This window comes from Hippopotamus amphibius, chromosome 2 (assembly GCF_030028045.1).
Source record: "Hippopotamus amphibius kiboko isolate mHipAmp2 chromosome 2, mHipAmp2.hap2, whole genome shotgun sequence".
Taxonomy (NCBI): Eukaryota; Metazoa; Chordata; class Mammalia; order Artiodactyla; family Hippopotamidae; genus Hippopotamus; species Hippopotamus amphibius.
In genome coordinates, this window is record NC_080187.1 from 66044799 (window position 1) to 66059792 (window position 14994).

Genomic DNA, 14994 nt, shown 5'->3' on the forward strand with positions numbered 1-14994 from the left:
CACATCTGGGATGTGGCTAACGGTGGGAACTTGCTACATTTCTTCCATCCGTTTGCCTTTCCCAGTATTGCTGGGAGCCCCTAACCCACAGGCCCTCTCCCTGTTGCCTCCTCTGTCCAGTCCCAGCAGCAGAGCCCATCGAATACGCTCAGTTCCCTTTCTACCTCAACGGCTTGCGTGACACCTCAGACTTCGTTGAAGCAATTGAAAAAGTCAGAACCATCTGCAACAACTACACGAGCCTGGGGCTCTCCAGCTACCCCAACGGCTACCCCTTCCTCTTCTGGGAGCAGTACATCGGCCTCCGCCACTGGCTCCTCCTGTCCATCAGTGTGGTGCTGGCCTGCACGTTCCTCGTGTGTGCAGTCTTCCTCCTGAACCCCTGGACGGCCGGGATCATTGTGAGTTTATTCTGAGGGTCTTTGTGGAAGTCAAATTCCTTTCAGCATAGCTCTTTCTGCAGCCGGGAAGTTTTGTTTATGTCTGGGCCTCTGAAGGAGGGTATAGATTGCATCATCCATACTGTATTTATTCTGCTGGAGGTGGCGAGGTTCATGCTTAGGTAGAGCCTTTAATGGCCTTCATCTTATGTCCCCCCTCCTACAGCTTTAAACTTTTTGTGTAAAGATTGGGGAGTTTTTGAACACACTTTCCATAATAGAGCTGAGCATTTATTAAATACAAACACTCAAAGCATAGCTAATTGTTTTTTCAATTCAAGTGTCATTTTGTTACTACAACCCAGACCAAATATAGGGAAGATCCTTCTACATGGAGGGATAATCAGAGAAGTTAGGATGGTGGTATATGGATAAACCGTTTTAGAGATGGTTTAGTGTGGTGTGTTTAACTGTTGGGGAGAAATGATAGACGAGTATTACCAACCGATTTTTTGCATTCTTTCTCCAAGTATAATACTCTCAGATTTGAAGCAAGTTTCGTGTAGAGTCTAATAAAATCATGGCAGTGTTTAAATTCCGTGAACTGTGGTATAGCCTTCAAAATGCCAAAATTACAAAAACAGAGACCAGGTCTTGTTTCTGCACCATAAGTCTATGCAGCAGGTATGTTTAAAGGTAAATGTTTAGTCTGTAGGAGTTTTCATGGTACTTAAGCAATTGATGTTATCCATCTTTCATTAGCTTATTAAAAGAAAGCAAAGGGAACTTTTATTGTACTTGTCTGCCCCCCCCCTTCGCCGCCTGCTGCTCCAACCCCCAGAAGGAAAGTTCATTCTCTCCTCTTTCTGTCCCCGTGTAAAGCTTATTGTTTTGTGTTTTTCTCCTCTTGGGCCCCCAAAATTCCAAAGTCTACACACATTTTCTTTCCATCTCCCTAGAAAATTTTACAAGGCAGATGAAAGAGAGGCAAATAAAACCTTTTCTTTGGATTTAACTGTTTGCTTTGTCCACGCCAGTAACGCCACATTTCTTCCAAGTGAAGGGGCTGTAACCTGACCTGCATCAGCTGACCACACGTCCCCTTCCTCCCAAGTCATCCTCACTCAGCCCATGGGCTCTCCAAACAAAAGCAAAGCTACTTTTACGTAAAACAACTTTTCTTCACCCTGTCCTATCAGCTTTCTTTAGGATGGAGGGCAAGGCAACCAACAGCTCTAAAGTTTCAACTCAGTTATAAGTTGAAGGAGGATCCCTGATGCGGAAGACCAAAACAGAAGGAAACACCTTGTTTTAAACTACATTAAATTTGTAGCCAGCGATGAGGGCGTGTTTGTATAATTCTTTACAGGTTGCGCTCGTGGAATAGTTTGGAAAACAATTTTGCAGCAGCTCGAGTGGGTTTGTGCCCAGCCCCTCACCCTGTGGGTCTCTTTAAAGGTGACAGTCTTGGCTTTGATGACGGTCGAGCTCTTTGGCATGATGGGCCTCATTGGCATCAAGCTGAGCGCCGTGCCCGTGGTCATCTTGATTGCTTCCGTCGGCATCGGCGTGGAATTCACCGTGCACGTTGCTCTGGTACGGGAGACGTTTTCAGCGAAAGCTGTGACAAGGCAACCTGTCTCTTCTAGCTCTTTTAGTTTCCGAGTTGGGAAGCTTCTCATTTCCTCCACCCTCGAGGAACACACCTGACACGCATCACAGCAAAAAGGCTTCAGAGCACAGATATTCCCTGGGAGTGGCTGCAGTTCAGCTGGACTCCTCTCCCTCTGGGGGAATCTAAGAAGAAGGGCATCAAAGGTGAAAGTCAGCCGGGCCACGTCAGCAGTAGGCCGTGTCCTCAGTGTGTCCGAGTGGGCCAGGGAAGATTCTGCTCAGGTGGTGCTGTCAGTTGTGTCACCACGGGTCCTGGAGTGGTCAGCCATTCCTAAGACAGACGGTGTGTGTGCACGAATCCACACAGGTTTTAAAACCACAGTAATAAAGCGGGAATAAAATGAGACCACACTCACAGGCTTGGTGGGGATGGCATAGTTGAGGGTGAGGCGAGTTGGCAGCCAAGGAAATACCCTGGGGCTGATGAACTAGCTTTCCCAGCTGAGCCCACCCAGCTCCTTCGACCTCCCAGTCTCCAAGCTCATGACAGCGGAAAGTAAGAGAGCTGGTGTTGCTCTCAATAGGAATTTTCCCTCTTTCTGTGCCCAGTCCTGTGAATGCTTTATAGGGGGAAAGTAAACTTCAAGAGGAGTCTAATCCAGGAGACAAGCCCATCATTTACATTTAACAGAAAATGATTCAAAAGCCCTATAGAGATGTGTAAATTATGTTCCATCCACACTTGTGTTTATAGCCCAAGTCCTTGGGTTTATGTAGGCATTCAGTAAATACTTATTGACTGAATAAACACTGAGGTTTGGAATGCTCAGCTAGGACCTAGCACGGGACTTTTAGCCTTGCTTTTGCCATCTCTAGCATTGATTTTCTTTGTGCCCAACACATATGTGCAGGTCTGCCTTCCACCTTCTGTCGTCCTCTTTCAGGGCCATATTTCTGCTGCTTAGAGATCATAAACTTTTGTATTTCAGAAAGAATGTTTTCTTGCAGTTAGTCTGTTTTTCCCCCAGTGTATAATAAAAAGCTGATAATATAGAAACAGTTCTCTAAATTTTGAGCCTACCCAAATTCCTTTCCTCAATTGAGCTGGGAAGAAGGAGAGGGGATTTTTAGAAAGAAGAGCCTAGAGCTTAGAAAACACGTAATTATCATATCATTTCTTTAAAAAAGGAGAAAAATTTACACGTGAGTTAAAAATCCACAGATCGTGTTATTCCGATGTGAATGAAAACCACTCTCTTTGGTAGCTAGCATTGCAAACAAGGGTGGTCCTAGAACAGATGTTTGCCATGTAAATGCTAAGGATGGTCTCTAAACGGTTGTGGCACCCTGGGTCTCTGAGGTGGTATGAACATAAACATCCACACCAATGTTGAATAAACAGTGAAGGACCGCCTCTGCTCTTCCCATGCAAGATTTAGTCCTGAGGATTTAAGGAGTCTCAAGAGCCAGCTTGGCTTGGTGCTGCTAGCCCAAGTCTTCATCAAGAGACTATCCACACACAGGACATGGTGTGCTTACCGCGTCCCGTATGTGAAAGTCATGAAGGAGTCAATGGGTGCCTGGCAGTTTACTGTTTCGGTAGCATAAGTTATATGCAAGCAGATCAACCCAACGTTGACCCTTATGGCCTCACGGCCCAAATACAGCACAGAGTGACGTGGTTCCAAACCATCTTGGTGCTTCCCTGCCAGGAGAAAAAGACAACTTTTTTGACCCTAAAGTCTCCCAAATCCAAAAGAGCATCACATACATAGGCCCCACTTCAGCGAAAAGTATGAAAACTCACCATACACCTTTGTATACTTCTGTACAATTTTGTTTCTTCATTCATTAAGGAGAATAACCTCCTGTCCTTCCCCAGGGCACATAATGCAACCTGCAGTGGTCCCAAGTCCTTTTCTCAGCACACCCCAGAGTAGCCTGAACTTTGAGAGAGCAAGCTTGTGCCAGACTTTGCCCTCCCTGCTGGGTCCCACTGGGGGAGCAGGCAGGGTGTAACAGTTAACTAACCCACATTAAGATGGTCTTGAGTTACACGCTCAAGCCAATAGTCTGATATACCAAGACCTCTGCAAAATTCCCTTGACCTACAGTGTCCTTGACCTAGAACAGCTTTAGAGAATGCAAAGGAAGTAGGATATGTCCACACATCTTTAGAACAGGCTTGACTGAATTTACAGTCCTGTGTTGTGATTTCTTCGTGGTACTTACATGGACTACAAGCACATTAGTCTGAACACAGTGACAGAAATTCTAACCTCAGCATAATCATGAGGAAAATATGTATTTAGCACCCAGGTGCTAGGCCCAGTTGGAAGTAAGATCTTGACCTTTCTAAAAAATCAGGCAAAATGCTGTCGCTTTCACAACTGGAGGTCTCCCATGTGAATGATTGTGAGATCATTTAAGTGGGGGATTAAACTCAAGGGTGAGTAACAGCGAAAAGAAGGAAACATTTTGTTCACTTTTGTATAGTTTTGGCATGGTTTTTAAATTTAAAGTAAATATGCTTTCCTTCTTTTCCTGTTGTTCAAGATTTACGTCAACACCAAATACAGCCCATTGTCATGAACAGATCAATATAGTGTGAGCCTACATTTAGTTAGTTGAACAACCCTGAACAAACATTCCAGTAGCTAGACAGTAAGGTCTGAGAGGTTCAGTGGAGGCAGATGAAAGCGGCTTATAGCATTTAAGATGAAGCTGGCCATTGCCCAAGTAAAGTCCAGAAATCTGATCATCCGAACTCCTGATTGCACAGGCCTTTCTAACAGCCATTGGCGATAAGAACCGCAGGGCCGTGCTCGCCCTGGAGCACATGTTTGCGCCCGTCCTGGATGGTGCCGTTTCCACTCTGCTGGGCGTGCTGATGCTTGCAGGGTCTGAGTTTGACTTCATTGTCAGGTAAGCATCATTTTCTAATGTCCTCTCTGTCACTCATTATTTTCTAACGTAACCTCTGGGAGACTGCAGCATGTCTCCATTGTGACTCTACTCCCCACACTCCACCCTGCAGCTTTATTGGGGTATAACTGACAAATAAAAATTATATATATTTAAGGGGTACAACGTGGTGTTTTGATATACGTATACAATGTGAAGTGATTGCCACAATCTGTGGCTCTACTTTCTTTTGAATTTATTAACTCAGAGGTATGCCGAGAGGCATAAAAACAAGCCCTCTTCTAGAGCTGTCTTCGGGAATATCTTGGGGAGAAAAGATGGAGGGTTTGGGGCTCGCAACAAAAGCAACTCTACAACTTGAAACTGATATCCCAGTTATTAGTATTGAGGTTAGACATAGCAGCAGGAAGAAATGACCTGGTTCCCATTAATTGACTGAATTTGACCTACACTTCTCCTTCAAAACTGTGGAAAGGAGGACGTAAAGATGCCTAAAATTTTCACAGATTTTATTAGATTTTATTCTTTTAAGAAGTGACAATAATATGCCTCGATTTCATATTCGAGTTCCCAATAAGACTTAAGAAGCATTTAATGTGTGACTTTGCTGTCAAATTTTCTAAATCCAAGCTAGTTTGACTACATCTTTCAATTTGGATTTCATGGCAGGCAGTTTCTGGTGAATTTAATTAAGGATTTGACCTTGTGAAGCATAAAAGGAGAGCAAGTTTTCCTTTTGAAAAGAATTTGAGAACTGCAGAGAAAGACCATTTTCTTCTCTGAACAGCCTCCGCAACTTTTTTGAAATAGCTGCTCTTGGATATAACCCTCTTGCTCTGTGGAGGGGCGAGCCCAGAATCATCCATACGTAAAAGGTAGTCTGGAATTAGGACTATGGTAAAGCAGAATGAAATGTGAGAAATGACTTGATTGTTAGGGACACTTCGATAATCTGGAGAGAGAATCTAAACAGGCTTTCCTGGTGTGTATGTTGTGATAGGCCTTTCAATCCAAGTGAAAAGCAGAGTATTTTAAGTTGTAGCCAAAGTTTCTTTATGACGAAGAAAGGTCGTCTGTTGGACTGTGGCGTACCCCATTGAGCGGCTCAGCATCATGGAGACTTAGCCTTCCTAGAGTGAGTGCCGGGGGGCGCTCGCTGTCATTTGGGTGTAGAGTGAGTGGAGAGGTGTAGACCAGTACTTCTCAAGCTATAGTGTGCTCATGAATCGTCCGGGGCTCTCTGTAGATGCACATCAGACCTCGTTGCAGGTGGGGAGCAGAGTCTGCGTTTCCAGCCAGCTCCCAGGTGGTGGCCGTGTTGCCGACCGTCTCAGCACAGACAGTTGATCAGTTAGCAAGTCAGTTAGTACACCTTGGTGCCAGTGTCAGATGGATACATGTCTAAACTAGATGAAGGTTTTGGTCTGGGTTTTGTTTTACGCTCTTAATTTGATTTTGACTTTTCCATTCTTTGGGCATTGGTAGTTGTTTCTCCAGATGTAAAAAGCCTATGTCAGATGGAGCTTCTTTTGTGTAATTTCTCATTCAGCACGATGTAGTGAGCACTTCATAAGTGCCGTTTCGCACAGCAGCGAGTCATGTAGACCCCATCCGCCTTTACACGGCTTACAGTCTATGGAGGGAGAGACAAGGTCACAGGCAATTCAAAACCATGGGAAACAGAGTGTGAGCGGATCTCAGAGGACCTAACTCAGCCTTGTGGGGGATGCCGAGGGAGCCACAGAGAAGAAACTTAGCCTGAATTAGAGCATCCATCTGGGACCTGGGTGCAGGGCAGGATCCCAGCTCTCTCATCTAACCCATGGCTTCTTGTTCTCTCCCAGAGATATCAGGGTTTTTGTTTCAAGCACTTAAAAGGGCTTCCCATTTTCTAGAACTGGATGGATTAACCTGATAAAGCCCTCACTGAGGTCGACTAAATGAGCAGACATTGTATACACTAAGCTGTCAGAAATCTAATTGGTCTGTTTATTCTACAGTTAGATGGATGGGATGCAAATGTCTTAATGCCTGCTGCTGATATATGCCTCAGCCTAAAGTTGCAGCCGTTTACATTAGTACAAGACATCGGCTGCTTGGTTTTTACTAATGCAGCTCAGAAGTTTCTAGTGTTTACAATAGCTGCGAGGTATTTGTATTTTTATAGGGATTCTCTCTCCTTTCATCTAACGTCGAAACACATATAGGCCCAGCAAAGTTTGGTGCCTGTTCCGTTTTATGATCAAGAGGACCGTTAGCAGATATCTTGCCCTCCCTCTTCCCAGAACGTCCTGAGCTCTCCCCCATCCCAAGCCACCTCCAGCAAAATTGCCCTGGAAACTGTTAGTTACAGAAACGCGTGCTTGCGTGGAGCCCACTGCCTCCAGCTGTGTGGAACATCCACCAGCGACTCTCCCTGGCTGACAGGTTCACCTTGGTATTCATGAAGGATCCCAGACCTTAGGCCTCAATGGTGGGAAAGCAGGGCCACTTGTGCACTCTCCTCTTCTTCATGGTGCTGCGGCCTTTATGTTTGAATTGGCTGACGCAAAACAAGAGTATTCAGAGATGCTAAATTGTTCAACAAAAGATTGGCCTGCAGAGCAGCCCGTCATTGTGGACCGCCCTCCCCCGAAAATGCCTCAGCGGCCACAGAATGGGCAGTGTTTTCTTTGCGGAAAGCTAGTTCCAGTGTTCTAAAAAGGTTGCAGTTGGAGCTATTCGGTAAAACTGGAACTCACAGAATTCTAGGCAGAAAGTTGTGGTTAATGAAAGCCCAGGGAAAGCCTTACCTGATACGCTGGAGACTTAATTAGAGATTCTGCTCTAAGATGCAGAAGCATTTCACAGTGGATTAGCTGCCTGCAGAAGTGGGCTGCTTTTCCTCCTGGGCTAAATTGTTTAAATTCTACACCCTTCACTTCATTTGTTTGCTTCTGCTGGGTTTTCACGAGCGGGGCCCCTCTGCATTGTATTTGTGCTTTCAGTCTGCTCAGCCATTCCGTTCACATTCCATATTTTTGTGTTTGTGTAACACATTCATAAATAACATTACATGCCATGAGATTTCAGCAAATTAACAAACCTAATTTTTTTTTTCTTCCCTTCATGAACTAACACTTTGGGTTGTGGAATGTAGTTCTCAAAGTCATGAGGTTAAAAGGAAAAAAAAAAAAACTAATCTTGCGCTGAATTTGAACCACAGTTTTGTAACAGCCTTTTCACTTGTGTGGGTTGTGTTAATTTTTGGCTCTGACGTGTGCGCACGTGAAGGGTAGCTTGATTTACTCTTGCCATGGTAAATGTTCCGTTTCCCTTTTATCTTCAAGGTATTTCTTTGCTGTCCTGGCAATCCTAACAATCCTGGGTGTTCTCAATGGACTGGTTTTGCTGCCAGTCCTTTTGTCCTTCTTCGGACCGTATCCTGAGGTCAGTAATCATTGCCAGTGTGATATGCAATCCGCAGGCCCCCTGAATGCTGTTTTTCCTGGTGTCACTCTTAATTTAGATATTTAGGTATATCCACATTTGCTGGTTGTTTACTATTTCAGCAAACAACTCAGTAACTATCGCTTTTTTCTCTTTGTGTTGGGGGATGTAGGGGGATGGTTTCTTTGGTTTGGTTTAGGTTTTTTTTTTTTTTGAAACGTAGTGATAGGCAGCCTGAGTCTTGTAGGTCTCTATCAGTGAAGCAGTTTCCACTCAAGAAGAATATCTGGGCTTGAACAGGAGTAAAAAGGGCACAGCCTGCCATTCCAGTGTGTGAAAGCAAAGTTCTTTCATTCCAACTGTCAGGCCCAAGGGTCCTCAGAGTGGCACGAATTGGGCCAAGTGAACACAGGGTAGCTTGAGAGGCTGGCAGGGGGAGTAGGGGAGGGGCAGCAACCCCTGAAAGATATCGTGCTTTGAACCTTGAGTGTGGCCACCAGGTAAATGGATGATAACACCTGTAATATGGAATCCTCTTAAATAGGTGTCTCCAGCCAGTGGGCTGAACCGGCTGCCCACCCCTTCCCCTGAGCCGCCCCCCAGCGTGGTCCGGTTTGCTGTGCCCCCTGGTCACGCCAACAACGGATCGGATTCCTCTGACTCGGAGTACAGTTCTCAGACGACAGTGTCGGGCATCAGCGAGGAGCTCCGGCACTACGAGGCCCAGCAGGGCGCCGGGGGCCCGTCCCACCAGGTGATCGTGGAAGCCACAGAAAACCCTGTCTTCGCCCGCTCCACCGTAAGTCCTAAGTCACCCGAGGAGGCAGCCCCTGCCTGCTCTGAACAGTGAGTCACAGACAGGATGCAAAAAAAAGTATCGGTTAGGTGGACTCACGTGAAATTGCCAGTGTGAGGCTCAAGATATAAAAGTGTCCGTTTCACATGGTCGTATCTCATACGGATTGAAAAGGGCAGGGGCCAGTATCAGCGACTTGTGCAGAGCATCCTTCAGCATATATCTTGTCTGAGCTACCATCTGAGCTTAAGGACCAGAGGTAAAGCATGCCTTGCTCCCCCCACCCCCCTTTTTTTAAAAGCTGCCTGTCATTGTAGGATGATACTTATTTTAAAATGTAATGATATTTTCATTGCCAGCAGAAGTGCTTTTCCCCCTCCCACTTACGTTACCTCTAATTGCCCTTGGTGTACAACTGTTTCAATCCTTATTATCTAAGGCTTTGCCAGAAGCTTTCGTGGCTCCAAGCTCATATTCTAGGTGGCTGGAAGGGGCAGAGAAACTGAGAACCAGCCTTCAGTAATTCAGAAAAACCATATGCAACCTGTCAGGCCTCTTCTCAGAGGCTCTGAGAGCCCCAACTGCCTTCTCCCCTGTCTGTGCTTCCCAGGATGTCCTCGGCCCCCCAGGCCTGGAGCACAGCACACAAAACCCAAGGAGGGTTCTGAGGCTGGTGTTGCTCCGACCGGGGGCCTCCTGCTGTCCCTCCAGGAAATGGGTATTCCAGTCCCGGGCCGGAGCTGCCCTTCCATGAAAGAGAGAGAAGCCAACCAAATAACCTAAATTTTCCTCCTCTTACCCCCCGTGACGATGCCTGCTGAGCTGCAGCGTGAATCTGGTTTTGTTCAGCGGGAGCCTAAAAATAGGTACAAGCTGAACGACTTTGAAGTTGGTCACGGTCCTTTTGATTGATGTGGCCACTGTGTTGCTCCATGCTTTGTATAGAGACCCAGAAACCAGATTCCTAACAACAGGACAGAGCAGCACTGCCCCATAGAACTTTCAGTGACAATGCAAATGTTCCCTCTGTGCAGTGGCCATTGCCTGCATGTGGCTGCCGAGCACTTGAAATGTGGCTTGTGCGACTAAGGGGCTGAATTTTGAACTTCAGTTAATTTCAATGTAAACAGTCGTATTCAACAGGGTAGGTATAGACAGTCCTGGCAACATCCTGCATTTGGGCGAGCCAGGGCCAGGCACTTAGCAATTTTAGAAGAGGAGCTCCAGATCTGATTCTACCCAGCAGGGTGGGGTGGCGGACTGTGGAAGGGAGGCAGCTTGGATACTGAGACCACAGCCCTGCATTTATGGGCAGCAACCGTATGCGTCCAGCCAGCTATGTTGGAGAAAGCCTAGACATAGGGTCCAAATAGGACACACCTCTGCCATGTCGTCGAGGTTCTAAGAGAATGGGTTTTTCTTTTGTGGGTGGAAGGCCCCTGTTAGCTCCCCAGGCACTCCCAGCCATTTGTGGGGTTGACTGAGCACTCGTTCAGAAAGAGCTGTATGTGGGTGGCCAGGCGGGAGCCGGAGCCAAGAAGGGAGGGCTTGGCGCGGCAGGGGCGATGCCCAGCCGAGGCTTAGCACCCGGCCTGTTTCAACCTGCCCTTGCCCTTTGCAGGTGGTCCATCCTGAACCAAGGCATCACCTACCCTCAAACCCTCGACAGCAGCCCCATCTGGACTCAGGGTCCCTGCCACCCGGACGGCCAGGCCAGCAGCCCAGAAGAGAAACCCCCAGAGAATGCTTGAGGCCACCCCCCTATAGACCGCGCAGAGACGCCTTCGAAATTTCTACTGAAGGGCATTCTGGCCCTAGCGACAGGGATCGCACGGGCCCCCGGGGAGCCCGCTCTCACAACCCTCGGCACCCAGCATTCACTGCCACGGGCAGCTCCATGCCCAGCTACTGCCAGCCCATCACCACGGTGACGGCCTCAGCATCCGTGACGGTTGCGGTGCACCCCCCGCCTGCCCCCGGGCCTGGGCCCCGCCGGAACCCCCGTGGGGGCCTCTGCCCCGGCCACGAGGACCACCCCGAGACCGACCACGGGCTGTTTGAGGACCCCCACGTGCCTTTTAACGTCCGGTGCGAGAGGAGGGACCCCAAGGTGGAGGTCATCGAGCTGCAGGATGTGGAATGTGAGGAGAGACACCGGGGCAGCAGCTCCAACTGAGGTGGGCGGGGCCGGCGGGCAGGTGGATGGGCCTCAGAGGCACCGCTGTTCCCTGGCCCCTTGGGGACTTAGAGGGACACAGATAGCGGCATCCTCCTAGAGCCCCTGGGCACCGATGTGTCCCGCACGGAGCCGCAGTGACCTCTTACCCACAGACAGGGTTGCCTGTCTGAGCGTCATCACCCTTGGAGAGCCAGTTGAGCTCCAGGTTGGGTCTGTCCCTCACCTCACAGTTAGCCTGTGGAGGATTAGTGCATCCCGACAGAGACGCTGACAGCTGCCCGTTCACCTGGTTTTCAGTCTTTTACAGCCATAGCAGGTATGTCTGATGAACGCGCAGCTCAGGGAACGGTCACAAAATGAGCACATCCCTGTCACCAGCCCCCAGATCAAGGGAGGGTTTGTGGAAGCCCCTCATGCCCTCACCCAACCTCCACCAACCCCATATTCATACCCTGGACCCGTTCTGCCTGTGTTTCTGCTTTATAAATATGGACTCATAGACCTGTAACTTTGTTTGACTTCTTTTTTTTTTTCTCTGTTCTTTTAAAGGGTGAGTAAAACCTGAAGCAAAGAGGCCAAAGATGGGGAGCCCCTCCCTACCCCTACCCCACCCCAGCGGAACTGCTTGAAGAGACCTGCAGAGTTAGAAGGGTGTGCTGTGCCAGATAGCAGTTCATTGTTACTGTAACTGATTGTATTATTTTGTGAAATATTTCTATAAATATTTAAGAGGTGTACACATATGTAATATAGGAAGGAAGAAACAGATGTAAAGTAGTGTGGTCTGGGGTTTCTCTACTCCTGCCTCCAGAGCAGGCAGTGGGGAGACCGCAGCAGGGCCCCTCCCTATTTGTACATTGGTCTCTGTGCCACAACCAAGCTTAACTTAGTCTTAAATTTCAGCATATGTTGCTGCTGCTTAAATATTGTATAATTTACCTGTATAATTCTATGCAAATATTGCTTATGTAATAGGATTATTTTGTAAAGGTTTCTGTTTAAAATATTTTAAATTTGCATATCACAACCCTGTGGTAGTATGAAATGTTACTGTTAACTTTCAAACACGCTATGCGTGATAATTTTGTTGTTGTTTAATGAGCAGATATGAAGAAAAGCACGTTAACCCCGGTGGCTTCTCTGGGTGTAGTTGGTTGAGATTCTCCTGTTTGGCTGTGTGTGTGAACACGTGTGTGATTTCCCAACGTACTGCACTGTGATTTTTTTTCTCTTTTTTGTTTCTTTTTACTGTCTGTAACCCGTGGTGGGCTCTGCCTTAGTCAGGCCAGAAGAGTCAGAATCTCTCTAGTGCTAGTGCCAGTGGAGGGCTAGCCCTAAACATCTCCTTATCCTTTTGCCAGACTCGCTTCAAGTTCAGGGCATCTCTTAAGATCGTTGGCTGCCATCCAGACATCCCAGCTCGTGCCTCCGAGGAGATAAGTTCCTTCGCAGGGACTGTTGTGGTGGATGTTGGAACCTCAGGGTACAGAGCTCGCATCTCTTCATCTTCATTGGTATTAAAGACCTAGAGAACATGCCTAGTGGGGAGCCTCAGCTAGGCCATGAGGGTATCCACTATATTATACAGCCTTCATTGTACCTCTGTTGTAACTAACACACACACACACACACACACACACACCACCCCTGCTCCCACCAACACCACCACCACCCCCCAAATTTAAGAGTGGATTGGAAATCTTTTGGAGACAATGACCTCTTAATTCCGGATCCACAGTAAACCCAGAGGTGATGTTTTGAGTCCCTACAATTGAAACTCCCTCTCTTGCTAAATTGCACAGTTGGTTGGGGTTTTCTGGGTTTGTTTGCCTCCTCTGTAAACAGCATCCAGTGTAGTGGTACGGAGTCAGGATACGAGCTTCAGAAGGGTGGTCCTCCGTGTGTTAACACGCTTCCTCAGTAACTCCTCCCCTCCTCTCACCATCATTAGTATTCTTTCGATGTGACATGTATTGAAGCACAGGAAGATCCTAATTGCATACCCCCCACTGAAGAATGTGTATAAAGACATATCTCTCAACCTGGCATTATTTTTAAAGATTTGCTTCTATATCAGTTCTGTTGTCCTGCTCTGAAGGTTTGGTCTTCCTAGGCTCTTAGCCAGTGACCAATGTTGGGGAAGCACGCGGTACCCAGACTAAGCTACTGTAGGAGTGCACAAATGGCAGCTCCCATTATGCCTCCCATTTTACATGGAAAATCCTAATTGAAAGGCAACGGCCCCCAGTAGTACCAGCAGTGTAGTGACCTCAGACCCTAAAACTCGCCACGAGACTGTGGCTACCAGATGTGTGTGTGTGTTAATATGCCAGGGGCCCCAGTGGCCCCACTGCTACTGTTTGGTGCCTCTGTCAGCCACACTGTCTGTCTACCTAACACTCAGCTCTGCTCAGAAAACTTATATCCTGCGTTCAGGAGAGAGATGATGCAAAATTCAGAGGTCTGCTTCCCTCTGGCTCAAGGTGTGCCCTCGCTCCTTTCCTGAGCCCAGCTTGCGTGGTGCATGACTGCTTGCCTGGCCCCTGCTTTCTGCACAGCGAAGAACTTTCTCCAATAGTCACATTGGCGAAGGGAGAACTCGGGGGCTGGCAGGCAACCAGAATTTCTCTCTCTCTTTTTTAAAATAGTTTTATTTTGTCTGTCTTGTTTGTTCATTTGGATGTTTTAATTTTAAAAAAAAAAAATCTTTGCTGATATTTATAATTTTGTATCATAAGAATGTTTTCCTACAGTATTTGTCATGCCAGTTTATAACAGAAAAATGCAGGGATTTTATTTCTATTGGAAACACTATTACAGCTATGTTTTACTTTTGAACAGAATTTTTATTTGTATAGAATGCTTACTAATGTTAAATAGTTCAGAGTATATAACATTTTCATTAAGGACTCATGGTAGGTTTTAGTGTAAGGAGTTTAAAGGAAATATTCAAACTGGGTCTCATTGTCTGCCAATTTTGGCAGAAATGGGTTTGTGTCATTTCAATTACAAAGATAAAAGTATGCCATATAATTTATTTATATGAAAATTTATTTTTGTAGTGTACATAGTAGTCATCAAGTCTTTTGACAGAAGTATATTTTTAAAGAATTTATATGTGATGAATCCATAATGTCTGGAACTTTGCTGAGACATGAGTGGGGCACACTTTTCATTGTAAAGTACAGCAAGGAAAAGAAAATGTTTAACAGTGTTAAGAGAGTGAGATTGAGTGAATATTCATGCAGTTGTGGAATGTGTATTATTTACCATTTGTGACCTAGTGTGGTTCTCATTTTAAACCTCGGAAGGCAAAAATGTACAAACTCTCTAAATATTAATGTTCAAACACTGATAGAAATTCTAACATGAATAAAAAATAATATAACTTGTTGGTTATGTCTTTGTTTATGGAATGTTTTTTAATTAAAATAGTTTATGAGGGCGGTTAAGCCATCATAAACTTTGTTGTTTTTTGTCTAAATTGTCAAATACTCTTTTTTTGTTGTTCTTCATGGAGGCATTATTGACATAGGAAGAGTTCTACATTTTTATTTTCTAACACCAAGAAAGTTCCTGAATTACCCTTCAAAATCATCTCTTCTGTCATCTCTTAGCCTTTTTGTGTTATTTTTTTTTATGTGATGCCTCATAATTTGAGGGAATATTTA

General features: G+C 46.2%; 1 protein-coding gene across 3 annotated transcripts in view; it reads left to right on the plus strand.

Annotated features, from left to right (window-relative positions):
* The window catches only part of PTCH1 (patched 1), a 60298-nt gene extending 45589 nt beyond the window's left edge, over nt 1-14709 (plus strand). For 2 of the 3 annotated variants that reach the window (XM_057723840.1, XM_057723841.1), the window contains 7 exons: nt 121-401; nt 1839-1976; nt 4777-4919; nt 8249-8348; nt 8893-9147; nt 10766-11321; nt 11873-14709. In XM_057723840.1, coding sequence (XP_057579823.1) covers nt 121-401; nt 1839-1976; nt 4777-4919; nt 8249-8348; nt 8893-9147; nt 10766-11320 — 1472 coding nt within the window. In that variant the 3' untranslated portion in view covers nt 11321; nt 11873-14709. The remainder of the gene's footprint in view (nt 1-120; nt 402-1838; nt 1977-4776; nt 4920-8248; nt 8349-8892; nt 9148-10765; nt 11322-11872) is intronic. The other variant, XM_057723839.1, reaches the window with a different exon arrangement.
* Nucleotides 14710-14994: the final 285 nt, after the last annotated feature.